The sequence below is a fragment of the Crotalus tigris genome, unplaced genomic scaffold (genome assembly GCF_016545835.1).
Source record: "Crotalus tigris isolate CLP2741 ecotype Arizona unplaced genomic scaffold, ASM1654583v1 scf7180000019173.45859301935:6455823, whole genome shotgun sequence".
NCBI classification, from domain to species: Eukaryota; Metazoa; Chordata; class Lepidosauria; order Squamata; family Viperidae; genus Crotalus; species Crotalus tigris.
Window position 1 is genome coordinate 2,140,715 of NW_024097414.1, and position 24,806 is coordinate 2,165,520.

General features: G+C 44.2%; 1 protein-coding gene across 1 annotated transcript in view; it reads right to left on the reverse strand.

Annotated features, from left to right (window-relative positions):
- Positions 1 to 24,806, reverse strand: part of SMG1 (SMG1 nonsense mediated mRNA decay associated PI3K related kinase) — a 63,239-nt gene that overhangs the window by 4,191 nt on the left and 34,242 nt on the right. The window contains exons 34-61 of the mRNA XM_039360868.1: positions 24,291 to 24,521; positions 24,003 to 24,180; positions 23,462 to 23,623; positions 22,720 to 22,937; positions 22,396 to 22,550; positions 21,435 to 21,657; positions 19,861 to 20,107; positions 19,033 to 19,262; positions 17,883 to 18,125; positions 16,637 to 16,885; positions 15,373 to 15,591; positions 14,640 to 14,830; positions 13,830 to 14,002; positions 13,199 to 13,478; positions 12,534 to 12,806; positions 11,138 to 11,372; positions 10,445 to 10,668; positions 9,121 to 9,271; positions 8,168 to 8,357; positions 6,462 to 6,931; positions 5,130 to 5,267; positions 4,615 to 4,767; positions 3,277 to 3,456; positions 2,646 to 2,873; positions 1,592 to 1,803; positions 1,174 to 1,280; positions 356 to 535; positions 125 to 231 (exon numbers count right to left, since the gene is read on the reverse strand). Of these exons, the coding sequence (XP_039216802.1) occupies positions 125 to 231; positions 356 to 535; positions 1,174 to 1,280; positions 1,592 to 1,803; positions 2,646 to 2,873; positions 3,277 to 3,456; positions 4,615 to 4,767; positions 5,130 to 5,267; positions 6,462 to 6,931; positions 8,168 to 8,357; positions 9,121 to 9,271; positions 10,445 to 10,668; positions 11,138 to 11,372; positions 12,534 to 12,806; positions 13,199 to 13,478; positions 13,830 to 14,002; positions 14,640 to 14,830; positions 15,373 to 15,591; positions 16,637 to 16,885; positions 17,883 to 18,125; positions 19,033 to 19,262; positions 19,861 to 20,107; positions 21,435 to 21,657; positions 22,396 to 22,550; positions 22,720 to 22,937; positions 23,462 to 23,623; positions 24,003 to 24,180; positions 24,291 to 24,521 (5,847 nt within the window). The remainder of the gene's footprint in view (positions 1 to 124; positions 232 to 355; positions 536 to 1,173; positions 1,281 to 1,591; positions 1,804 to 2,645; positions 2,874 to 3,276; positions 3,457 to 4,614; positions 4,768 to 5,129; positions 5,268 to 6,461; positions 6,932 to 8,167; positions 8,358 to 9,120; positions 9,272 to 10,444; positions 10,669 to 11,137; positions 11,373 to 12,533; positions 12,807 to 13,198; positions 13,479 to 13,829; positions 14,003 to 14,639; positions 14,831 to 15,372; positions 15,592 to 16,636; positions 16,886 to 17,882; positions 18,126 to 19,032; positions 19,263 to 19,860; positions 20,108 to 21,434; positions 21,658 to 22,395; positions 22,551 to 22,719; positions 22,938 to 23,461; positions 23,624 to 24,002; positions 24,181 to 24,290; positions 24,522 to 24,806) is intronic.

Below are 24,806 nucleotides of genomic sequence, written 5' to 3' on the forward strand. Positions count from 1 at the left end.
AATTGGGAAAAGCTCCGTTCTTTCATGCCAGAATATAAATTAGTAATTAAGTTCTTTAATTTAGTGCTAACCATGTACCAAAACAGAAGCTGCGAGCTGGATTTTGGACAGTGCCTAAACTTACCTGTTCAGCAACAGACATTCTCCTGTTGGGATCCAAGTCCCGGCCTTCCAACTTGGCTTTGACACGTTTCCACACGCTTACAGCATACGAATTCCGCTCTTGCACCGCTTTAAAGGAGAAGAAAAACACCCCCATCATAGGTTAAAACACACGTTGTACGAAAACTCACCGGCGCATTTGCACACAGCCACAGAGCAGACGAACAGATGCTTTTAAGCTTATTGTTTTTACCTTTGCCTGTTTTAGGGTCTCTGATGGCCTTTTTAGGGCTAGAGATAACACTCTTTCCAGTGCCTGCAATTGTGCCCGGAGGAGTATCTGCGGACGGTGCCAGGTTTTTCTGAATTAGTTTCCTTGTATTCTGCGACATGATCTCTGGCTGGGTTTTCTGTCCCGTGTTGCTACGGACCGCTAATCGAAGGCAATTTAAAGTTTTGGAGAGGTTGTAAAAATGAACTAAGGTTGGATTACAGTCAAAGAGAAGAAGCAAGAAAGGTATAGATTTGTTGTTTTTACGACAGCTCCCAAGAAAAAAACAACCCCAAACCCAGTAGCAAAGATTGGGCACCAATTGCTAAAACATGCACTTCAGATGCAAGGTGCTTTGAAGTATAAAAGGGAGCTGGCCCATCCATTAATGCAGTGGTCCTCAAACTTGGCCCCTTTAAGACTTGTGGACTTCAAATCCCAGAATTCCCCAGCCAGCCATGGCTGGCTGGGGAATTCTGGGAGTTGAAGTCCACAAGTCTTAAAGGGACCATGTTTGAGGACCCCTGCATTAATCCCTCAGAAATTAACAGGTAATAATTTCAAAGTTAGGACAGCATTGAAACCTGCGCCTTACGACCACTGCACTGGGACCACGTGATCACCGTTTGTGACCTTCCCAGCCGGCTCAAAGAACGGCTTTCTACCTTTCCCGTTTTTCCCAGGAGAGAAAACCCATTTTATTAGCTTTCGGCTACTTGAAAATGAATGACGATTCTCGCTGGCACTGATGCTCAGCAGGATCAGGGAGAATTGGAGATCAAATCTACTCCCAATTTTACCTGCGGCAAATGTTGGCTGACACACTGCAACAGACGTCGGGCTGGAACATTCGTTCGGAGTATCCGTGATTAAGGGAGATGCAAAACTCACTAGATTATTGTAGACACTTTAAAAACAAACAAACAGACAAGAATCGGTCAATAACCTTTTAAGAAGTTGAGAGAGCTCTGAAGGGCATTACAGGAATTCCATCAGACCATTTTAACTGCACCTCTGTGCCTGATATATTACAAAGCTGTCTTTTTATCTCCAGTGTGCCTTTTTCGGTTTTGCTGAAATGCATGTCACGGAGCGTGCCAAAATCCTATTTGCACTGGGCGGTCTCGCAAATTCGGTTGCTAGCGGCAACTATACCTCAGATACCATTAAACGACTGCATTTTAATTTATAGACAGATAAATAAGGACAGCTGCTTACCTTTGGCTCTGTGTTCTCAGCTCTTTCAGCGTGGGTGTGATTTCTTGCAGCATTTCAATATGCTCCTGACTGCGCACCTGACCCATAGCCTGAACTAGTGTAAACAGAACAGTCTGAATATTGTCTTGCCATAATTTATATTCTCCCAAGAATTGTCTAACACTGTTCTCATAAGGAACATCTTCGCCATCAGCCAGAGCAGCTTCTTCATCCTGAAATAAAAATCACATTCATGAAGGACTTTTAAGAAATGAATGACCGCAACTACTTCTTTTAAAAAGCCACAATGCTTGAACATACATTATTTACCGTTTAGGTCCCATAATGTATGGTAAGATTTGGTTGAAGAAGGCTTCGACACCGCTGGAACACTGAAAACTTCTTCCTTCCTTCCTTCCTTCCTTCCTTCCTTCCTTCCTTCCTTCCCTTCCCTTCCCTTCCCTTCTTCTTTCCTCTCTTTTTCAATCCTTCCTTCCTCCCTCCCTTCAGCTCAGCTCCATCATATCTGCTTCTCTATCAAGAATGGGCTTCCCCACTGTAATTCTTGAAAACAGCCCATAGGAAGCTTCAATATCAGATTCTCCTAGAAATATCCATTATTTCGCTACACACTTCCTCCCCCCCCCCCCCGTTTTGGTGGATACGCTTCTAGCTTCTTTTGATAAGAGGTTTGGACTGACTCAGATTGAGACAAACTTGAGTAGCCCTCCCAATAAATGCAGAGGTTCAACATTACACACATGCATCAGGCACTCACCCAGTGGTGGGATTCAGCCGGTTCGCACCACTTTGGCAGAACCGGTAGCTACTTTTTTGTCGCCCAGGCCCAGAATGGACTTCCAGAAGCGGCATCCAGGCAGAGAACCGGTGGTTCACCTATTTGGATCCCACCACTGCGCTCACCCAACATTTCAGTGGCTGCTAGGTGCCAGGCGCTACTCTTAAAATTTCAAAAAGCTCAAAGAGAAATTCTAAGGTGAGCTCCTCTTAGCTTCAGGGATGCTACCATCCACAACGCAATGGGTCCAGCACTCCTCCGTAGCGCAGGTCTTACCTTAGCCATGGCCTTCAGCAGATGTTTGACGTCCCCAAGTTGTCGATTGTGCCCAGTGAGCACCGTTTTAATACTATCGACCAGATTTTGAATGGTTTCACACACGGTGTCTATATGCTGTTCTTTCTCGGCCTGTGCTGTCCTCTGAGCTGACGTGTCCTGGGTCAGCTGTTTGTGAGCTATCACAAGCCATTCGGAGCTACCGATGGGGTGGTCATGATTGGTGCCCTAAAGAAGAAGAAGAAGAAGAAGAAAAAAGGAATATTCCGATAGCGTTCAAGGTTATTAAATGAAGCTGGAGCCCACTTAGCCACAAGTTGCAAACAGCTTTAAGCAAATGGCTGTCTGCTAGGTCAGGTTCTTGCGAAGGTAAAAGGAGAAAGTCCAGGATGACTCACTCGGTTCCTCAGAAGAATGGAAGCAAGACCACCGACAAATACGTTTATTCAAACAGTAGAGCACTGCAGAAAATCTGAACGTTGTTAAAAGCAGAATGAAATTGTTCAGAGGTCAAAAGGGGGGGGGGAAGAGTGAAGGAAAAACAATTGTTAAGGGAGAAAGCCATGACAGTATCTAAAGTTTGTAAGATGGCTGCCCCCTCTTCCTTTTCTTATCTGCCTCCCGAACCTACCACTCTGTGAAGTAATCGGAGCTCCAGGTCAGAAACGGTGCTATTAAACTGCGATGCAAATGAGCACATTTGTTGGCAACGCTTGATAAGTTCAAACAAAGCAGCATCAAGGTTTAAGGCTTCTGCAGTTCTGGTACGCAAGCTTTCAAAATGAATGATGTTGCTACAAAGGAAAGTAACCTGCAAGACAGAAAAAAAAAGGAAAGGCTCCGTCTTTTCTTATCTTAAAACCATAAAACTTTCCTTAAGATCCCTTCGGAAACTTAACTCAAAGCTTGAGAAACAAGAAATCCTTTAGCTCTTCCATCTCCCCTTGATAGTTTTTTTTTCTTATTCTGAGAAATGTTATTTGGAAAACAGAGAATCTGATTTCCTTTTCAGACATTCAAAACCCAAACTAATTGTTTTCAGGGGGGGGGGGAAGAGGGTCACCTAAATGCTGATTCCCTCTTTGTCTGGCAATTGATATTTAGGCTTTAAGTGGCACTGAGTAATGTACGTATTATAATGAACTGGGAAACTACAGCATCCTTTTAAAAAAAAGTCATTCTCTTTTTCATCCCAAAACTGAAGTGACTCCAAAAGATTTTTTTTAATTTATTTAATAAATTATGTTATTTGTTGTTATGTAACAACAATTCTATACACAAAAATCCCCCACAACAAAAAGAGGTTGAGACTCTAGAAAGAGTGCAGAAAAGAGCAACGAAGAGGATCAGGGGACTGGAGGCTAAAACATATGAGGAACAGTTGCTGGAATTGGGGATGTCTAGTTTAATGAAGGACGAGGGGGGACAGGATAGCAGTCTTCCAATATCTCAGGGGCTGCCCCAAAGAAGGAGTCAAGCTATTCCCCAGAGCACCTGAAGACAGGACAAGAAGCAACAGATGGAAACTAATCAAGGAGAGAAGCAACTTAGAACCAAAGAGAAACTTCCTGACAGTTGGAACAATTAACCAGTGGAACAACCTGCCTCCAGAAGCTCCAACACTGGAAGTTTTTAAGAAGAGACTGGACAGCCATTTGTCCAAAATGGTATAGGGTTTTCTGCCTGAGCAGGGGGTTGGACTAGATGACCTCCCCCCCTTCCAACTTTATACTACTACTACTACTACTACTACTACTACTACTACTACTACTATTATTATTAAAATAACCATGTTATTACTGACATAATAGGATTTAGTTCTACAGCCCAAAAGATCGGGTCCTTTTCTACAGCCTCCTGTCCTTAAATCTACCGGGTCGCACAAAATTTGTCCTAAATACCAAACTGCCAATTTTATCGCTTACGGGAAAGAAAAAAAAAGCTAACCCGATCACGCCAGTTCTATTACCTGGTTGGCTCTCTGGCTTTCTTTGAGAACAAGGTTTCTTCTTTCGGCAATTGTGGCATCGAAATCCTGAAGAACCGGTGCTAATGCTGGATTGGCCCCCCCGGCCCACTTCAATCGCTGCTCGATGCTGGCTTCCAGGGCGGCCAGTTTTTCCTGCAGGAGTACAAAACGGATTTAAGTCTTAACATTTTTGCTTAGGGTTGGGTCCTGGACAGAAGTAATCTCCCCCGTTCTCCTCTTTCTCTTTTTTACAGTTAAGAGGAATTAAATGTTCGAGTCACCTGCAACGCAACTTCCCTGGAATAGTTAAAAACACCCTTTAAAAAAAAAAAAGAAGCAAGCTGCAGGCTTGTAGGAAAAGAGCTGTGTTAACTGACAGTTTGGGGAGGGGAATCAAGAGTCTGGTAGCACCCTATTTGAGGGATCAGCTTCTGTTTTCTTAAGCACCTGACAGATTAATATCTGTTCTGCCTTTCCTCTCTATTCTCCACAGCTGGGCTGGTGATGCAGCTTACCTGAACTGCTGCGATGGAAGCTTCAATCTGTCCCAGGGTATGAAGCTTCTTTTTCATGCTGGCCAAAATGGCAGAACGAGGCGGAGGAGTGACCGTCATGGCCTGTGGGCGGTTGAGGAGAAGATCCTCATGCTGCCACTTTTGGAAGAAGGGGGAGAAAAAAAAAGAGCATTTTCATTCAGCCTTGTAGGGAGTCGGCAATTTACAACATCTCTATTATAGAGCTACAATAACCACCTCGGTTGCATATGCAAGTCCGGTTTGCACACCCCGCCAAGCTATGGTTTATTTAACTATTGTATGAAACCATGTATCTGGGGACAATGATCATCACCATCGCCAATTGCAAAAGGCAGCTTTGTTTGGAACAGCTTACATCCTGTGACGATACCTCTAACACCATCAAGCAACATCTGGCCTGTCTCTGGTCCTTGGGAAGGACTCGACTGGTGGACAAAAACTCCAAATCCAGTCTAAACATCTGGCTGAGTGGGCAACATATCATAGAAATATAGTAATATGCAATATAATACAGCTGGAAGGGACCTTGGAGGTCTTCTAGTCCAGCTCCTGCTCAAGCAGGAGAACTTATACCATTTCAGACTAGTACAAGGTTTTATATATATAGTAATAGTATATAGTCATATAGTAATATACCATGGACAACAATTAAAAAAACACACCCCGTTATTTACAATGTAAGATTACCAACAAAAGCTGCTAAAAACATAAAACAATCAGAAGTAGTAACTGTAACAGCGACAGCTATTGTTACTTATTCATAACATGATGAGCCAAAAATACAAAGTAGCTTAGCATGATGCAGGAAATCCACTCAAAAAACAAAGGCCAATGTGACAGAATAAGCAGCAATATTAAAAAAATCTGCTGCCAGCACTATTTTTAAGAAAAGCTCTGAATCTGGGGCCATTATGTACGCCAAGGGCCCCACGTCCTCGCTATATTAACAGGCCAGAGATCTTTGTACGTACTCGAATTAGACATTTTAAGAGTTTCTGCTATTTTTACTGCTTTGAAATGTTTTTTTAAGATTTTAACCGTCATGTATGTTTTCTGAATTGTGAGCCATCCACAGTCATTTGCTAAGGCGGGTGGCTATATAGATAAATAATCATGTTATTTTCTGCCTCTTTTAATCCAACACGGTCCATTTTGTAGGGCAAGTATTTTTTTGCACTGCGCTCTCAAGGAGATCTGGTCTGGGAAAAGCCCTCCTTTTTGCAGGGCCTGGGGTTTTTCTCCAATCATTGCAAAGTTATTTATGCAGTTTCCCCGATTTAGAGGGAGGATTCAGACGTGAACCCTACCAACCTGGAACATGGCAATGTGCAGCTGTACTCTCTGAAGACTGGTCTTGCAAGAAGAAATGCTGGTCTCCAGCCTCCTGACCAGGTCATGCTTCTTCCACGCGGTGTCATACGAACTGGCCAGTACGGTGGCCCTGTTCATAACCAGTTGCGAGTATTTGCCGATCTGGATGTTGTGCTCCACGGCTTTCTTACACAGGTCGTCCACCGAGACTTTGCTTTCGGCTCCAAAGTCCTTGGCTTCCACTTGAGCGATGATGTCTACCCCCAGGGCGCTAATGAAGCTGCAGAGGGTGAGTCCCAAGGCCTGATTGGGAAGGCCAATTAAAAGCTGGCGGACAAAGTCGGCAGTGAACGCCTTGATTGGCTTGGCCATCTGGTCTTCGCTAAAGCAAGAATTCCGATACAAGGTTTTCACGTTGACCATGGGCACCGGCCCATTCACAGTGGTCTGGTCTTCCATTGAATTTATACCTGGGGAGGGAGGAGGGAGGAAAAAAGGACAACGCCTTTAGAACAATTGTACCCCTAATTTTTTTTTTTTTTTTTTTGACTAGGACCAACAATGGCGATGTTTCAGATCAAGGAGACGTCATAATTGGGTATGTCTAGTCTAATGAAGAGAAGGACGAGGGGGGGACATGATAGCAGTCTTCCAATATCTTAGGGGCTGCCCCAAAGAAGAGAGAGTCAAGCTATTTTCCAAAGCCCCTGAAGGCAGAACAAAAAGCAATGGATGGAGGGAAATTAACCAAGGAGAGAAGCAACCTGGAACTAAGGAGAAACTTCCTGACAGTTAGAACAATTAACCAGTGAAACAGTCTGCCTCCAGAAGCGGTGAATGCTCCAACACTGGAAGTTTTTAAGAAGAGACTGGACAGCCATTTGTCTGCAATGGTATAGGGTTTCCTGCCTGAGCAGGGGGTTGGACTCGGTGACCTCCAAGGTCCCTTCCAACATTATCATCATTATTATTATGGAACAGTATTGGTTGTCTTCGACTTACGACTAACAATTGAGCCCCACATTTTTGTTGCTAAGCAAGACATCAATAAGTTAGTTTGGGCCCATTTTACGACCTTTCTTGCCACAGTTGCAAAATGAATCACTCTGGTTTCCCCATTGGCTTTGCTTGTCAGAAGATAATCACATGACCCTAGGACACTGTCACTGTTATATCAGGGGTCCCCAACCCCCGGTCCGTGGACCAGGACCAGGCTGTGGCATGCCAGCAACCGAGCCGCACAAACAAGCGAAGCCCCAACCACGGGATGCAGGCAGCACACAAAACCACGCCCCCTCCGGTCCACAGAAAAACCTCTCCCACGGAACCGGTCCCTGGTGCCCCAAAGGTTGGGGACCTCTGTGTTATATAACAGCTGCCAGTTTCCAAGTGTCTGAAGTTTGATCACGTGACCACGGGTGTGCTGCAATGGTCATAATGGTGAAAAAAAATCGTTAAGGGCTTGTTGTTTTTTTAACTGCCATTGTAACTTTGAACAGTCACAAATCAGTATTTTCAACTTCGCTGGCATAGTAGATCACAGCTTCAGCCCTCAAGTTTAAATCCAATTTTCTTATTGCTTTTCCTCTCTAAAAGTAATCATTTGCTTCCGAGTTGCTTTTTTAATTCAAAAGCCCAAGGTGAGGGGTTCTATTTGAGTGGCTTTGTAGTGAAAAAAAAAATAAACAGAAACTATAGATCCTTACCTGAAAGAGTTTTAGAAAAAGTGCCACACAGCCTGAAAAACTCCTTTATTGTCTGCAACCTTTTCAAAAAGAAGATCTCTTCTAAGACTTGTCGATTGTTGTCATCGTCGAAAAAGTTTGTCTGAGTGCTACGGGCTTCCCTGATTATATCAATCTTGCGCCAGGCGGCAGGAATTTCCATCTTGTTCAGCTGTAGGACAATTAAATTAAGCAGGAGGTTAGCTTGCCTCACATCTACTTTATTTATTTATTATTTATTTATGAGACTTATATACCGCTTTAAGTGCGAGCACTCTCTAAGCGGTGTACACCAGTAAGCAATGTGTATATATATATATATATATATATATATATTTACATTGCCCCCAACAATCTGGGTCCTCATTTTACCTACCCCGGAAGGATGGAAGGCTAAGTCAACCTTGAGCCGGTGAGATTTGAACCGCTGACCTGCTGAACACAGTCAGCTAAAATGGCCTGCAGTACTGCACCCTAACTGCTGCGCCACCTCGGCTCACTTTAATAAGTCTTGTGGAGATCCAGGATGCTATAGAGCAGTGATGGCAAACCTTTTAGAGACCGAGTGCCCAAAAACTGCCCACCACCCCCACTCCACCTCCCGCCGTGCCTACTCTGCCCCGCCCGCCCGCAGGGCCACGCACCGCCTCCATGGCCCGCCACAGATCCCCCAGGCAGCCCTGCAGTGCCATGACAGCCACGCCCTCCGCCCACAGCCCGCAGCATCATTGGCACGCTATGGGGCACAAGGGCGGAGTCTTGTCCCTGCTTCCCGGCTATGTCCTTGGCTGCGCTGTTCCATGCGGGCTGCACCTGGGGGTGACTCTCCTCCGGGGGGGCTGCTGGTGAGGAGGGGGTTTCCACAATTTTGGCCACCACTGTAGTACCAAAGATAGCAAAAAAAACCCAAAACCTCTTTGGAAGTAAATCTATACCTTTTCAACCAATAAGCCAAATGCTGTTTCCACCTGAGCAAACATTCCATCAAATGCTACCAATAACATCTGGCCTGCTGACATTTTCGGGGTTTCATCCACGGAGCCATTTCTGGGCTGAATCAGTTCGCCATACTGGGCATGAAGCATCCTAAAGGAAGAAGCGTTTTTATATTTTAGCTATGTTTTTATCCTCCAGCAGTTGAACAGACATGCCGACAGGTGGAGCGGGAGCGGCTCCCCTGAGGCTGCTGCGTAACACAAATTCATTTATTAACTTGCTGCATTTATAAAGCACCGTGCTCCTCCAAGACTCTTAGTGGTTTATAGAAATTTAATTTATAATAGAAATTAAAATCAATCGTGAATACGAGAGATACCAATAAGTCAAATCCCACAAGGCTAGAAGCTTTACTCACAGTCCTTTCAGCAATGAGCTTGACCATTTAAAAGGTCTGCGAAACCCTCAATCTAAATGTCAGCAGAGAAGGTATCATACAGATTGGGGGGAGGGGGGAGATGTTGTTCTAAAGCAGGGGTTCTCAACCTTGGCAACTTTAAGACTTGTGGACTTCAACTCCCAGAATTCCTCAGCCAGCTTTGCTTTGCTGGCTGAGGAATTCTGGGAGTTGAAGTCCACAAGTCTTAAAGTTGCCAAGGTTGAGAACCCCTGTTCTAAAGGGAGGGTACCATAACTGAAAAACACTGCCCCCTCCTCCCTCATCTCCTGCTGAACCTTAACATGGGAGAACCCTAAATATCCCTCCTTGAAACAATAAGCAGATGACTCTGAAGCTATATGGACATGGTACATTAGACTTAAAAATTCAACACTCTGAATTGAATTTGGTAGATTGGGGGCAACCAATCTCTCATGTTTTACGACTGTCATTCATCAGAAAGTGGGCTGTTGCATTAGGCATCAACTGAGGCTCCCAGATGGTCTACAAAGGCCGCCCCATATAGAGCACGCTAATCTATTTAAAAGAGGTCAAGATGGTTATTGTTGTTAGTTTGCGAAGTCGTGTCCGACCCATCGCGACTCCATGGACAACGTTCCTCCAGGCTTTCCTGTCCTCTACCATCTTCTGGAGTCCATTGAAGCTCACGCCTGCTGCTTCAGTGACTCCATCCAGCCACCTCCTTCTCTGTTGTCCCCTTCTTCTCTTGCCCTCCATCTTTCCCAGCATCAGGCTCTTCTCCAGCGAGTCCTTACCTTCTCAAGAAGATAAGTTCCTGATTTTCTCTGTCCACTCTATTAAAAAGCTTCTTCCGCCTGGATATAATGAAGGTCAAAGGAAAGATAAAGCTGTCCATTCCTTACCTTGCAACGTCAATGTAGTGAGAATGTGTTTCTTCCTCAAGACCCATGGCAGCGTTTCTTAAGTAAACCTGGAGAGAGTCCACCAGGTTTTGCAAAGGAACGTCGGTGATTTGCTCAATGAGGTTATCCAGCTCATTCAGCATACTTTCCAAGGTATATTCTCCTTTCATTAAGCACCGAAGAGCTTCTGGGAAAATGATCTGGCGGAAATTTGAATTCAGTTCCTGTCGGGAAAACACAAAATGCTTCAAATCCATAGGTAGCCACGCAGAAAGAGCGTAAGCAAATAAACAACTGAACTCTGGCTGAACTGTTCCATGTCATTCTTGGCTTAGCTTGAGAATGGGGGTTTACTCAACCCAGCCACTTTCTTTTAACTTTTGAGAAAATGAGTAGCAATAGCACTTAGATTTATATATTGCTCCATAGTGCTTTACAGCACTCTCTGAGCAGTTTACAGAGTTACCATTTTGCCTCCAACAATCCGGATCCTCATTTTACTGACCTTGGAAGGATGGAAGACTGAGTCAACCTTGAGAGGGTCAGGACCAAACTCCTGGCTATGGGCAAAGTTAGCCTACAGTGCTGCATTATAACTACTGCACCACCAGTAACTCAAATTCAGTCAAAATGTTATTTATCCCAACGGCAATTCTGCAGAATAATAAAGATATATCGAAAGCATTTTTTTACCTGAAGGGAGATGTAAACTCCATTAGCCAGGTGAATCGCTTCTGATGCTTCAACAGGGTTAGGAATATCTAAATCCTGAGGGGCTAGGTGACACTGTTTGAGTAGCTGGACAAGACAGGTGACGTTGCCACTCATACTGCACAGCTCCTCCAAGAACCAGGCTCCATCGCGGGACGTCAGGTCCACAAGCTGTTCTCCGGCACTGGACGCAGCGCCTTCCATCATTAAATTACGCCTAGGTAAGAAATAAACTTGGTTGGTCAAAGGCAGGTGTTCTCCTCCCTCCCTCCACCCGCTCATTTTGAGTCTTTCCCTTTGAAGGACGATAGCAGGTATTAAAAATGGAATTGGAGGCAGTTTGTTACTGAGCATTTGAAAGAAAGAACAGAAACCAAGATAAAGTGGGGAATAAGTAGAATAAAAGAGGAACGTGCCCATACCAAAATACAAATAAGAAACAGTGGCATCTAAAACATCATGGAGATTACAGTTTTACAGTATATTAATAGTTATTTATGAAATTGTAAGAGATATATTATATCTGACTTTTCAAAGTTACAGTAGCATTGAAAAAGGTTACAGGACAAATGCCTTCACACTTATAACTGCCTGCAACATCCTGACAGTCACGTAATCAAAACTCAGGTGCTTGGCAATGGCATGTATTCACGATGGATGCAGTGTCCTGGGTCATTTGATTGTCATTTGCGACCTTCCCAGCTGGCTCCCAACCCACCAAATCAATAGGGGAAGCCAAATTTACCTAATAACCACAAAACTCACTTAACGAGTACAATGATTTGCTTAACAAATGTGGCAAACGGTCATAAAATAGGGGGCAGCCCGCTTAACAACTGCCTTGCTCAGCAATGAACATTCTGATCCCAAGTCCGGTTGTAAGTCAAGGATTACCAGTATGTCACTTTTCACACTAAAAATCACCATTCAGTTTTAGACTAAGAGTACCTGGTTTCCCTAATACAGGGGTAGGCAACCTTGGCTCTTTTATGACTCGTGGACTTCAACTCCCAGAATTCCTGAGCCAGCATGGGGGAACTATGGCCCCCTCATGACTCGTGGACTTCAGCTCCCAGAATTCCTGAGCCAGCATGGCTCAGCTTGAAAACCTCTCTTTCCCCTCAGCGTGGCTGGCTCAGGAATTCTGGGAGTTGAAGTCCACGAGTCATAAAAGAGCCAAGGTTGCCTACCCCTGCCCTAATATGAATCACTAACTAAACACTACAAATAATGAAAAAGGAGATAACACATTCACCGTGTTTTATACATTATAATCAGTAAAAAAACAAAAACAAAAAAAATCAAAAACCTTTTGAAAATGGAAAGGGTCTCCTAATGCCATTAGCAACTCGCGAGTCCTTTTTGCCAAGCATCTCACCTGGTGAGGCTGCAGAGAGCAGAGATGATCACGCTGGCTAAGCTCAGAGAACCTTCTTCTCCGTTTTCGTGGAGGAAGACTTTAATGCAACGCTCAATTTCCTTCAGCTGCTCTTCGCACACCGGAACGGTGACGGCTTCCTGCTTCAAGCGTTCTACCTGTCGGATCAGCCTGCTGTTGACATCTGCCGCGTAGCGTTGCAAAGTCATTTCCGTCGTACTGATAAACTGACACACTGCCGGAGGAGGTTGAGGGGCATACTGTATTTCATACCTGGGAAAGCAACAAAGTTATAAACAATTTTTTTTTTTTTTAAAAAAAGGAAGAGTCTACCGTATGGTTCGCTATAGTGCAAAAGCTGGCCCGCTGAGCACGAGCTGACTGTGTCCCATCGGTAAACATTATAATCTTCTTAAGAGAAATTATTGGAAATGGCATAATGAAAGTACTATACTTTTATTAAGTACTAAAAAAAAAAGCAGCCAAGCTTGGCGAAGTTAAAGCGCATGATTGATGCGGGGGTCAAAATACTATTTTTGCCCCATTGGAAAAAAATGCATATTTCACATATAGCACTTTAATGAGTCACGTCGGAAGAAATTAATTATTTTGATTGGAATCTTATTCCATCCTCCCCCCTCCTGTAAGTTTGAGAGAGAGCTTACTTCCGATAGAGATCCTGGCAACGGTCTATGGTCATATTAACAATGAGGTCTTCCATCCAGACCTTCCACTGCTCAACGCGGTGCTTCTGGAACACGGTTTTGGGATACTGTAGCGCAACGGTGGCGTAGTTGTGCAATTGTTCGAGACAGCCGCGTAGAACTGAGCGCCTCTGCTGGAGAAGAGCACCGACCTCCCCTTCTAGTTGTTCACACTGGCTGATCAAATGGGCCTGGCCGGCATTTTGAAGGAAGGTGGTGGCAGGCACGTAACTCGGAGGACCTTAAAACAACGAAACGCCAGGAAAACCCTTCAAATCTACTCACACTAGAGAGCAATGTCTATGTCAGGGGTAGGCAACCTTGGCTCTTTTAGGACTCGTGGACTTCAACTCCCAGAATTCCTGAGCCAGCCATGCTGAGGGGAAAGGGAGAGGTTTCCAAACTGAGCCAGGCTGGCTCAGGAATTCTGGGAGTTGAAGTCCACAAGTCACAAAAGAGCCAAGGTGGCCTACCCCTGGTCTATGTCAGTCGTGCATCGTATCATTAAATAAAGCCAACCATTTTTACATATATATATATATGTCTGTCCCCACATCCTATTTTAGATTAGGCCCAAGCCTCAGTCTCGTACCAAGATCCATCTGGGTGCTGATCTCCTGAAGCAGGCTTGCAAGTTGAGTTGCTTCCAGATTACTGAAAGCAGCTTGGTAGTGAGAGATCCACTGTTCAAATTCGTTCAGTTTCACCTGGACGGCTTCCTGCACCGCTCTCTGCTGAGTTTGCAACTGTGTATGCTCAGAATATCTGCATTAAAGAAAAAAAAGAGGAGGGTATGAAGACACACAGTTGAACTCAACATTCCTAGACAGCTATGATCAACTTTACATCGTTTGATATATTATTCTTTGGACACATCTGTTAAGTGGATTGAAACTAATTTATTTCCCAACAGGCTATTTCAAAAATCTGACTAGCAGTTCTCCTTTAAAAATACTGAACTGAGTAACAACATAAAATTTGCTTAGTTTATTTTATTTATTAAATTTGTTTGACGCCCCATTTCCCTGCAAGAGCAAAACATGTTCTTAAACAGTTGATAAACATGTTAAATGCTTACATGCTCCTAATTCGAGCGTGTTCATTTTCACAAGGGATCAACCCTAAGTAAACAGCCAAGCCCACAACCACAATGAACTTCCAGATTCCTTAATATTTGTTTTTTAAGTTTTTCTAAAGTTCTTGAACACCCCACTGGCACAACTGCAAGCCTTGTGACAGTTCTCATTAAAAAAAAAAAAAGCATTAAACAAGAGTTATCCAAGTATCCAGGTCTCCTCACCTTAAGACCGACCGCATGGTCTATTGACTACACTTGCCTGGAGTTTCGTACATTATTTTGAGACTCACCAAACATAAGCATCATTTAGCAAAAAATAACTACCTGTGCTGCAGTGTGTGAGATGGATGATCAATCCCTTCAGCACTTTCCAGATAATCGCTCTCTTCCAACAATTTGCCTTGCAATTTTTCAATATCTGTCAACTGCTCTTGCAAATGTAAATACTCCCCTAAACTGCTATCCAGTTTAGGAATTACAGTCAGCATTTCATCTCTGTTCTTAAACCAGTTGACCTGTGAACAAACGTTACATTACAAGTAAGCTAAACTAAGTATTGTAAGTTTCCTGGGTTTTAGAGGGTATAAATTAACAATTATCATGATCATCATCATCATCATCATGTTTGGTTTCCACATCTATAGCTAGAGAGGAATACTTTAAAATTTAAAGTGTAAATTGACTTTTGCCGGAAAGAAAATTTGAAACGGTGTAATAGTGAACCCTTAAAAATAAACCAGGTTGGGAAACAGTTTACCCAAGGACTATTGCTACTGTACTTTATTGATAATGGGTAGAATAAGAGAATCTTGAAAGCCTAATATTCTCTCTCCCCAGTTTTAAATCAAAGATAGTCAAAGTGGGGCAATCTTGAGCTTCTTTCTCACTCTCTACAGGCTAAGCTTAAGTTTACCTAACAACTGTTGAATAGTTTCTCCAAGGCGATCTCTGCACAGTAATTTAAAATGAATGAAACGGTTATTGGCAATAATATTTGCATGCTGCTCCTCAAAATGAGGTCTTTCAAATACTAAGCCATGTCCAGGGATGCCGATACCTTTATTTCTGCGACTCTTGAGGAGAAGAGGCTGCGGGTAATGTCCCTTTCCATTTCTCTTTTGCTCTGCTTGTTCTCAGCTTGCTGACCCCCGCCACCGTACACAGCTCCAGCAAACCCGGCTTCGCCACCTGCGGTCCAGTCTACGAGCGGGTCGTAGACGAAAGCTTCAAGTAATGTCAGCAGGGTTTCTCGTCCTCGGCGCATGATGTGCAGGACCTGTTTTAAGGACAGCTGCAATTATACCTGAGCCCAGAGCAACATTTTCAGAAAGGGAGTGTGTCTGTCCCACGTCTCAGCCGCAGGGCCTAGACAGGTCTCTTTCAAAAGGGAATGCTGCTAATCCTCAACTTGTGATCATAATGGAAACTACCTGTTATAGTCGTAAGTTGTGACAAAAAAGATGCTGAGTTTGGAAAAAAAAATTCAGAGAAGAATAACTAAGATGATCAAAGGCCTGGAGGCTAAAACATATGAAGAACGGCTCCAGGACTTGGGTTTGGCTAGTCTTAAGAAAAGAAGAAATAGGGGAGACATGATAGCGGTGTTCCAGTATCTGAGGGGCTGCCACAAAGAAGAGGGGGTCACGTTATTCTCCAAAGCACCAGAGGGCAGGACGAGAAACAATGGTTGGAAACTGACCAAAGAGAGAAGCAACCTGGAATTAAGGAGAAACTTCCTGACAGTGAAGACAATCAACCAGTGGGACAACCTGCCTCCAGAAATCGTGGGCGCTCCACCACTGGAGATTTTTAAGAAAAGACTAGACAATCACCTGTCTGAGATGGTGTAGGTTCTCCTGCTTGATCAGGGGGCTGGACTAGAAGACCCCCAGGGTCCCTTCCAGCTATATTCTATTCTATTCATCATGTAAGCGGATCTGATTTTACAACCTTTTTCCTAAAGCGAACGCTACAGTTGTTAAAAGTGAATCCATTATTTGCTGTGAGACTGGAAGTAAATACTGGCTTTTGGCTAAAATGTTGTAAAAATGCAAACACCCATAAAGATGAGCTGGTTGCCAAGCACCTGAAATGTGGTCACACGACCGGGGGGGGGATGGCCTGGGAACTTTGGAACCAGGTCATAAATACATCTTTTTGCTGGGGGGGGGGAAAGCCTTCATAATTTCGAACGGTCAATAAGTGATCAGTTGTGTATTGAGGACTAACTGTAAGCAATATCACGACTCCTGATGAAAGAGAAAGAAAAGATCTCGAGGTTTTAAAATCTTCCCGTTTCAGCCCGCATCCTGCCAGCTTACCTGTTCGCAAGAAAGCCTGAACACCCCCTCCACTTTTGTCACTCCGAAGGCCGTTTCAATGTTTTGGGTCATCCGGAAGGGGACTTTCTCTGGCACACGCAGGCTCTTCCCTTTTTCAAAGCAAACGTTGTAATCAATGTGTACGACTTCCCCGGTGGTCATGTCGATGAGCACGTTATCCAGATGTCTGTCTCCAAGGCCAATGATGTAGCCCACCATTGACATCACTGCAGTTGATCGTGCGTATGACTTGGAGGAGGGGGAAAAATGTTTTAAACTGTATAAGTAATCTATTTTCTCACCATCGCTTTTCCCCGCCCCCTGCTCACCGAGGCTTGCATAAGTGCATTCTAAGTAGGAAAACCGCTCAAGGGAATAATGCCAACTCATGCACAGAATGCCTTCCCAGTAAATGTAACCATGTCTTTAGGGTGTGTCATACAGACAGAGAGAATTGTGTGCGCGCCTGTTTCTTCATTTCCAGGGTTTGTTTAACAGCTGGCTGGGGAATTGTCACACCTGGACATGGAATCTTTCTCCAAGTCCCCCTCCTGCACATATGGACAAGCGTTTAGTAGAATGGCCAGTGTCAACAATCAAAATTGATGGACCTCCAGAGTCATTACATAACTCTGAAATCATGTCTGATGGTTATGGCTTTATAAAGCCAGAAAAACCTTTTTGGAAAAAGACTCTTAACGATTAAAAAAAAAAAAAAAAGTCTAGCAAATCCAAACGAAAAGTGGAGTGGTACAGATAAATTTATTTCATTTTTCTTTCAGAAACTTTATACGGCTGCCTAACTCACACTACAGGCTGCTTACAAAGATAAAAAATCTCATATAAAGAAACAATAAAAAGCAATAACCTTCCCCACTCTGCCCCCGGGGACAACAGTCAAGTCAAATGAGCCACTTGAAGGGCTTCATCCCACTCTGGGTTCTCCAGGCCTGTTGGCAAAACCAGATCTTCAGAGCCTTGAGAAAGAGTGTCAAAGTGGGGGCCGATCTTATCTAACTACACTACAAAAACCCAAAGTCTTTTAATGCAGAGGTCCCCGACCTTTTGGGCACCAGGGACCGGTTATGTGGAGGTTTTTCCACGGACTGGAGGGGACATGGTTGTGTGTGCTGCCTGCATCCCATGGATGGGGCTTTGCTTGTGCGTGCGGACCGGTTGCTGGCATGCCGTGGCCCGCTACTGGTCCACAGACCGGGAGTTGGGGAACCCTGTTTCAATGTACTACCTGGGTCACTCTCCACCATTCATCAGGCGTGGCACATGAAGACCAAAGCTCTTTGGCTAGAAGACTGGGTGGTGTGGCTTCCATTAATTCTTCCAAAACCGATTTCATGACATTTAGGGGCCAATCTCGACGGGAGACATCCAGGCTAAGTCCAACTGCTTTCAAGGCTGGTCCAATTTTACTGTAGTAGAGTTCACTGGGTCTGGGCACAATCCCTGGATTTTGTGGGGCCTGATAAGAATCCTGTACATAAAAACACAGCCTGGTAAAGGTGGTTTGCCCAGCTCAGCTCAATCCAAAGAATGTTAGCAGAATAATCGTACCACATGTTTAATGTAATATTACACATTACTAGCTAGCCAATGATGTACGATGGATAACGAATCTTAAGGATTTACCTTTTCACTATTCCCATTTCAAAGCACATTATTCTAGATAGGACAAGAAAATACAACACTTCTCAAGTAAAGATTAGGTGGCTTGTCTGTCGGCTGATGCATCTTGTATCCATTTTATTATATAAAGGAGAAATAATATATTGATTGCTAAACACTAAGCTAAGAAGAGTGGGGAATGCAATCTTTCCTTAGTATAAGTACACACAAAATAAATAATTGCTTATTGATTGCCCAACTTCTTTCCAAGATCCAATGGTATATTAAAGACTTTTTTTTTCAACAGTTACCTGTACCTGTGATGCTCAAACCCAAAAGAACAGAAAGCAAAGCTCTCCCTGCACTGAGGCCAACCTCACCTGATTAATACCACCCAGAAAGTACGAAGGCTAAGTATTTATGGGTGTTACATCCAGAGCCCTCCAGCCAGCAAGGATTATGGGAGTTGCAAAGAGAGCTGGAAGGCATCAGGTTAGGGAATGGCTGCTTTTGAAGCTCAGATTTCTCTTCCTGCTTTACGTACACCGTCTCTCCTGAAATCTCCAGCTTTCAATGGGGAAGAAATTCAGGTGTCCAAGGAAAAGATTTTTGGCACAGGAATGGGAAATCAGCACAATAACCCCCAAACCTCAGGGAAAATCAAACCACCGGATCCAAGTTTGAAGCGATCCCACCTAGATGCAATCATGTATGGAATGTGAATGCCACACAATGTAGGGTCTCCAAAAGCGGGGAGCCCCCCGCGTTGTGTTTACCTTCTGTGCTTGCAAGGCCGCCTCGCGCTGCTGCCACCTTTTGTAAAGCCCAAACAAAGGTGTGGCTCCATCCACCCACTGAATCAGGCCTGATCTTGTTCCCAGGGGAGTAACCGAGTAATGCCTGGCATGGAAACGAGGCGTCTCTTGGCGATTGATGGTAGCAAACATGGTGTTGACGATTGACAGGAACTGCATGATCCGTTCGTCCAGATGCAAGTCCTCTAGGCCTGGGAGGAAAAAAGCAGACGAGGAGGGTGACGTGGGACGTTCCTTCCTTGCTCCCAACTCAGCCTCCTCCCTTGGGGTTTGGGGCCAGGTAGTCAAGCGATTGCCAAGCACCCGAATCGCAATCCCCCGACTACGGGATTCTGCAACAGTCTTAAGGGCAAGGACCAGTTGTAAATCACTTTTTTGACACTGTTGTAACTTTGAGCGACCGCTAAAAAAAATGGTCGTAAATGGACAACTACCTATATCTTTACGCAGTCAATGTCCTTGCAAAGCCCACTGGCTGGATCAGGGCTCTTCAAACTTGGTGACTTTAAGACTTGTGGACTTCAACTCCCAGAATTCTTCAGCCAGGAGGAATTCTGGGAGTTGAAGTCCACAAGGCTTAAAGTCACCACGTTTGAAGAACCCTGGGCTGGATAGTTGCACGGATTCCTCAAAGTGGCCCTGGGTTCTCTAAGCACGTGCATCTGCCAACCTAAGAATTAAACTGATCCAATGGCCAATGAGAGGAACATAGACTGAAGAGAAGTCTGGCATTTCTACTCACGACCTCATCGCTCAAATAATTCTGCCCGAATCGCTGGAAAGGCTCACCTTTGAAAAGATACGGGTAATTTTTCCCATCGGAACCCAGAAACAGGAGCTTCTTCGGTTTGGTTTTGGTTGGCAAAATGGTGATGGTGCTCCCTACGCTGTGAATGGTGACGGTGTCTCTGGCGGACACTTCTCCGGGGAGAGCGATCTCCGTGTTGGTCATGGCAGCCAGCCAAGGGCTGATCTCTTCGAGGCGCAAAATGTAGCTGGCCCGCTTCTGGGCTCTCTGTTGAAGGTTGAGCATCACCTGTTTTGATATACCCAGACAGGGTTAAGAAAAGGTCCAAAAAGGCCAACACAGTGCTAGGCTGCATTAACAGAGGGATAGAATCAAGATCACGGGAAGTGTTAATACCACTCTACAATGCCTTGGTAAGGCCACACTTGGAATACTGCATCCAGTTTTGGTCACCAAGATGTAAAAAAGATGCTGAGACTCTAGAAAGAGTACAGAGAAGGGCAACAGAGATGATTAGGGGAGTGGAGGCTAAAACATATAAGGAACGGTTGCTGGAGTTGGGTATGCCTAGTTTAATGAAGAGAAGGACGAGGGGGGACATGATAGCAGCCTTCCAATATCTCAGGGGCTGCCCCAAAGAAGAGGGAGTCAAGCTGTTCTCCAAAGCGCCTGAAGGCAGGACAAGAAGCAACGGATGGAAACTCATCAAGGAGAGAAGCATCCTAGAACTAAGGAGAAACTTCCTGACAGTGAGAACAATTAACCAGTGGAACAACCTGCCTCCAGAAGCAGTGAATGTTCCAACACTGGAAGTTTTGAAGAAGAGACTGGACAGCCATTTGTCCGAAATGGTGTAGGGTTTCCTGCCTGAGCAGGGGGTTGGACTAGATGATCTCCAAGGTCCCTTCCAACTTTTTATTGTTGTTGTTATTATTATTATTATATCTGAGTCATCCAGGTCATGATTGTCCCATAGGTGCCATTCAAAAGGCAATTGGACTTTCTTGGCATTTCCCCCCCCCCCTTGAAAATGTTTCGCTTCTCATCCAAGAAGCCAGAACCGAAGAAGCCTCTTGGATGAGAAGCAAAATGCAAAAAGAAAGAAAGAAAATCCAATTGAATGTTGAACAGCACCTCTGGGATGTGCGTTATGTTATTTTTTTGTAGGTTTTTTTATTTTTTATTGTCAACGTTTCGCGTTTGTTTGCTTGTTTTAATTTTCTTTCCCAATTTTACATTTCAACTTTGGAGATAAATAGTGAAAAAGAAAAAGAAAAGAAAAGAAAAAAAAAGAAAAGGAGATCCAGGATATGAAACGACACCAGTTGATGTATTAATTCTTACGTTCTACGAAGGAACCATTAAAAAAATCCTTGACTTGTTCTATAGGGAGAGTCTTGTTCATTCTGAAGCTTTATCTTGGAATCTATGGATCAAAGTAGTCACCATTCCAATACCCCTTCTGGGAATCAGAATTCACTTGGAGAGGGATGCAATCCCAACTTTTGCAAAACGAGAATGAACAATGCTCAATTGTAACCCCATCCCATTATCTGATGCACACTTGGTAAAATTTCTTCTACTCAACAAAATAAGCAGGAAAAAAAAAACCAACCTCTTTGAAAGGAATCCAGCTGCTCCCCGGCTTTGCAGGATTTGAAGGGTTCTTCAGCTTTTCCAAGGCATTTTCAATGGCCTCCCCATAATTATCCTGAAACCACTTCTCGTGGGGTGTCTCAGCCGGTGCGGCCGTGATGCTCTGCACATGCTCCAGAGCAAACACGATGGGTTTCATTAAGGCTGTGTGTTTTTCACGCATGATGGCTATTTTTTCCTCTCTTAAAGGAAAGGGGGGGGGGAACAAGAGCAGTTAAGGGAAATTATTCCTCGTCTGAAGACCACTGATATTATCAGCACCATTTCTCCCTCTCCACCCCCCCCCCAAATTGTGCAATTTTTATTAGCATTCCATTACAAATCTGACAGCAGGCTGAAATTTAATTCCTACTTACTGTAGTCCTCAACTTACAACTGGTCACTGAGCCATCTTTCACCATTACAACGGATCTCCCCAGGACCACTTATGACCCAGATTCAAAGTTCTCACAGCTTGCCCCCCCCTCCAAGGTTGTGTGTTCACAATTCTGAATGCTCAGCAACTAGCTCACCTTTATGGTCCTGTGTTCCCATAATCACAATTTAAGACTTTTGTTTCTGGCAAAAACAATGATCACAACAAAGGTCGTAACAGTCTCACTCATGTGAGGACCCATTTAATGACCAACACAACGTACAACAGCAATCTGGGGCTCAATTAAAGCCGTAAGTTGAGGACTACTGGTAATGCAGAAGATAAGAGACTATGAACTTTTTTCTCAAGAGTTTAATATCTCTGGTTTCCAGTTAACCTGTCTGCAAACTTGGAGAGTAGAGCATCCTGTTTTCAGGGGAAAGAATGAAACATGGACTTTTTTTTTTTTTTTACCAAAAGTTCTTTGAGAAAACATTCAACTAATTTCTCAGAGGACATTTCATGAGGCAGCACGTCATCTTGTGCATTGTGAGAGGAAGCTTACTTGCGTAAGGTGTTGTTATTCTGGACTCTCTTTACTTCGTCTTCCAGTTGCTGAATCCGCCTGAGGACGTACATGTGCTGCTGCAAAAGGACCCCCAGCCAAAGCTCGTCCCACAGAACCGTGACTCGGCGCAGCTCGGCTACGAGCATTTGAACCTAAATGGGCATCGACACAAAAGTTCCTTTTAATGGTACAAAGGCAGGAATGGATTTTCCCAAGGTTCTTTTTTCCCCCAAAGGCAAAGAACACCGATTCCTTCCTGTTTTCAGCCAGAACTGTTAAAGCAGGAAAGGTCCAGCTTAAACACAAGCAGCAAAACGATACCTGTAACACCATGGTGGGGTTTGCAGCCGACAGCTTCTCCACAATTTTGCTGTAGCAGTCTTGCATCATCGCCTGATCTTCATTTAAGCCCAGTTTGGCCTCCTCCTTTAGGCTCTCTTGAGAAGCTGGAGGACTTGCCCCATCACACTCACTGCCCAGCAGTTCTTCCCCTTGAATGTTGCCCAGAAAGGTAGGAATTGCCGAGGGGAATTTGCTCCCTAGGTTTTGCAAAAGAAAAAGTTGGTTAGGCTCACTAGACAGAAATCAAAAAGTCGGCCAAAGATTGCCAGAACTTAACTTGGTTAGATTATCTACACATCCTCAGACTAGCATAAGCCCATATTGGCCACCTCAGCAATATTGGTCCTATAGAAAGACAAGCTATGGAGGATCAGAGCCACAAAGTTGGTTAATTGGGGAAGTCGAATTCAAAGATGGAGCAGCATCACTGTTCGCCCTCAGGGGTGATGCTATTTTTCCAACAGAATATCAATACAGCTAGTCCTCAACATACAACCGTCATGGACTTGCAACCTGGCCACAAAATAAACGACCTAGAGGGTCAAGGTTGGCAACCTTGGCCCTTTTATAACTCGTGGACTTCAACTCCCAGAATTCCTGAGTCAGCGTGGCTGTTTCAGGAATTCTGGGTACTGAAGTCCACAAGTCATAAAAGAGCCAAGGTTGCCTACCCCTGACCTAGAGAAATGGAACATTTCAAAAGATACCGAATCAAACATACCTGAGGCTTGAGATTCACTGCTAAGAGAAATGGTGCCAACAATTGCAGGGTACAGGATGAGGTGAGGAGAGTCTTGTGCTACTCGGCAGAGAAGGTTGCAAATGCTCTGTCGAACGTACACTTCCGGGTGATTTAGCCGTGAGAAGAGTTGAGGAATTATGCCTTTACGAAGACAAAAAGCAGACAGCGAAAAGAATTTGATTGGCACGCTGCAACCGAAAGATATAACTGTTGTTTTTGCATTTGACCACCTAAAACTGCAATTTAAGTCTTACTGCTCTTACTGCTCTGAAATACCTACTAATGGGTATAATCTCTCGTTAGCACAGTTGCTTAAGTTGCTTAAGAGGGGGAGGAAAAATGTATTTGTACCAGGTCTACCATGATCAAACTTTAGCCCCATGAAATGCAAATATAACCAGCATGGGATAATTACAATCAATTAATCAATTGTAGCCTATTAACTCAAGTTGGTTTTATTTCTCTAAAACAGCTCGAAGACTAAGAGAATAAAACTCTGAACTACTAAAAATGTCCTTACCTCGCCATGGAGCTGTAGGAGTTGTTTCCAGTCCGTGCTCAAGATACTGCCTGAGTTCCCCAGCGTGTTTCACAAGCAGCCTCAGCAACCTCAAGGTGGCCATTACAATGACATCATCGGTGCTCTGTTCTGAAATATTCCTGAGGTGCAATCTGGGATCGTCTTCATCAAGAGGGACCTATTAACCAAAAGAGGAAACAAACTCTGCTGAGAGGACAGCTCCTTTAACAAACCTCAGTGGCTTAACAGCTGCTTTTGCAAACGGATCAAAACGCATTAATTGCCTACCTGGCCGGCATTCAGTTTCAGGAAAGTAAAATAGGCACTACAGGACAGCTTATAAAGGCTGAAGATCCTGTCTACCACTTTTCTCCACACTTTGATGAGTCCCTCGGTGGAATTCTCTTCCAGGTCCAAGAGCCAGGGGCAACTGGTCAACAACTGGCGCCAGATCACATCAACCATATCGTCTTCCTCACTGTCTTCATTCTCTGCAATCTGGAGGGTGATGTCCTCATCCTAAAGGGGAATTTAAATGGAAAGGTTACCCTCGGATAACACCAAAGCAGGTTACCAGTTGGCAAAATAAAACACGCCAAGCCTAATTTTCATCCTATTTCAGTCAAGGGTCTTTTTAAGCCAGCCAGTTTTAGGCAAGCTCGTTGATTTAAATCAGGGGTAGTCAACCTTGGTTCTTTTATGACTCGTGGACTTCAATTCCCAGAATTCCTGAGCCAGCTTAGCTGGCTCAGGAATTCTGGGAGTTGAAGTCCACGAGTCATAAAAGAACCAAGGTTGACTACC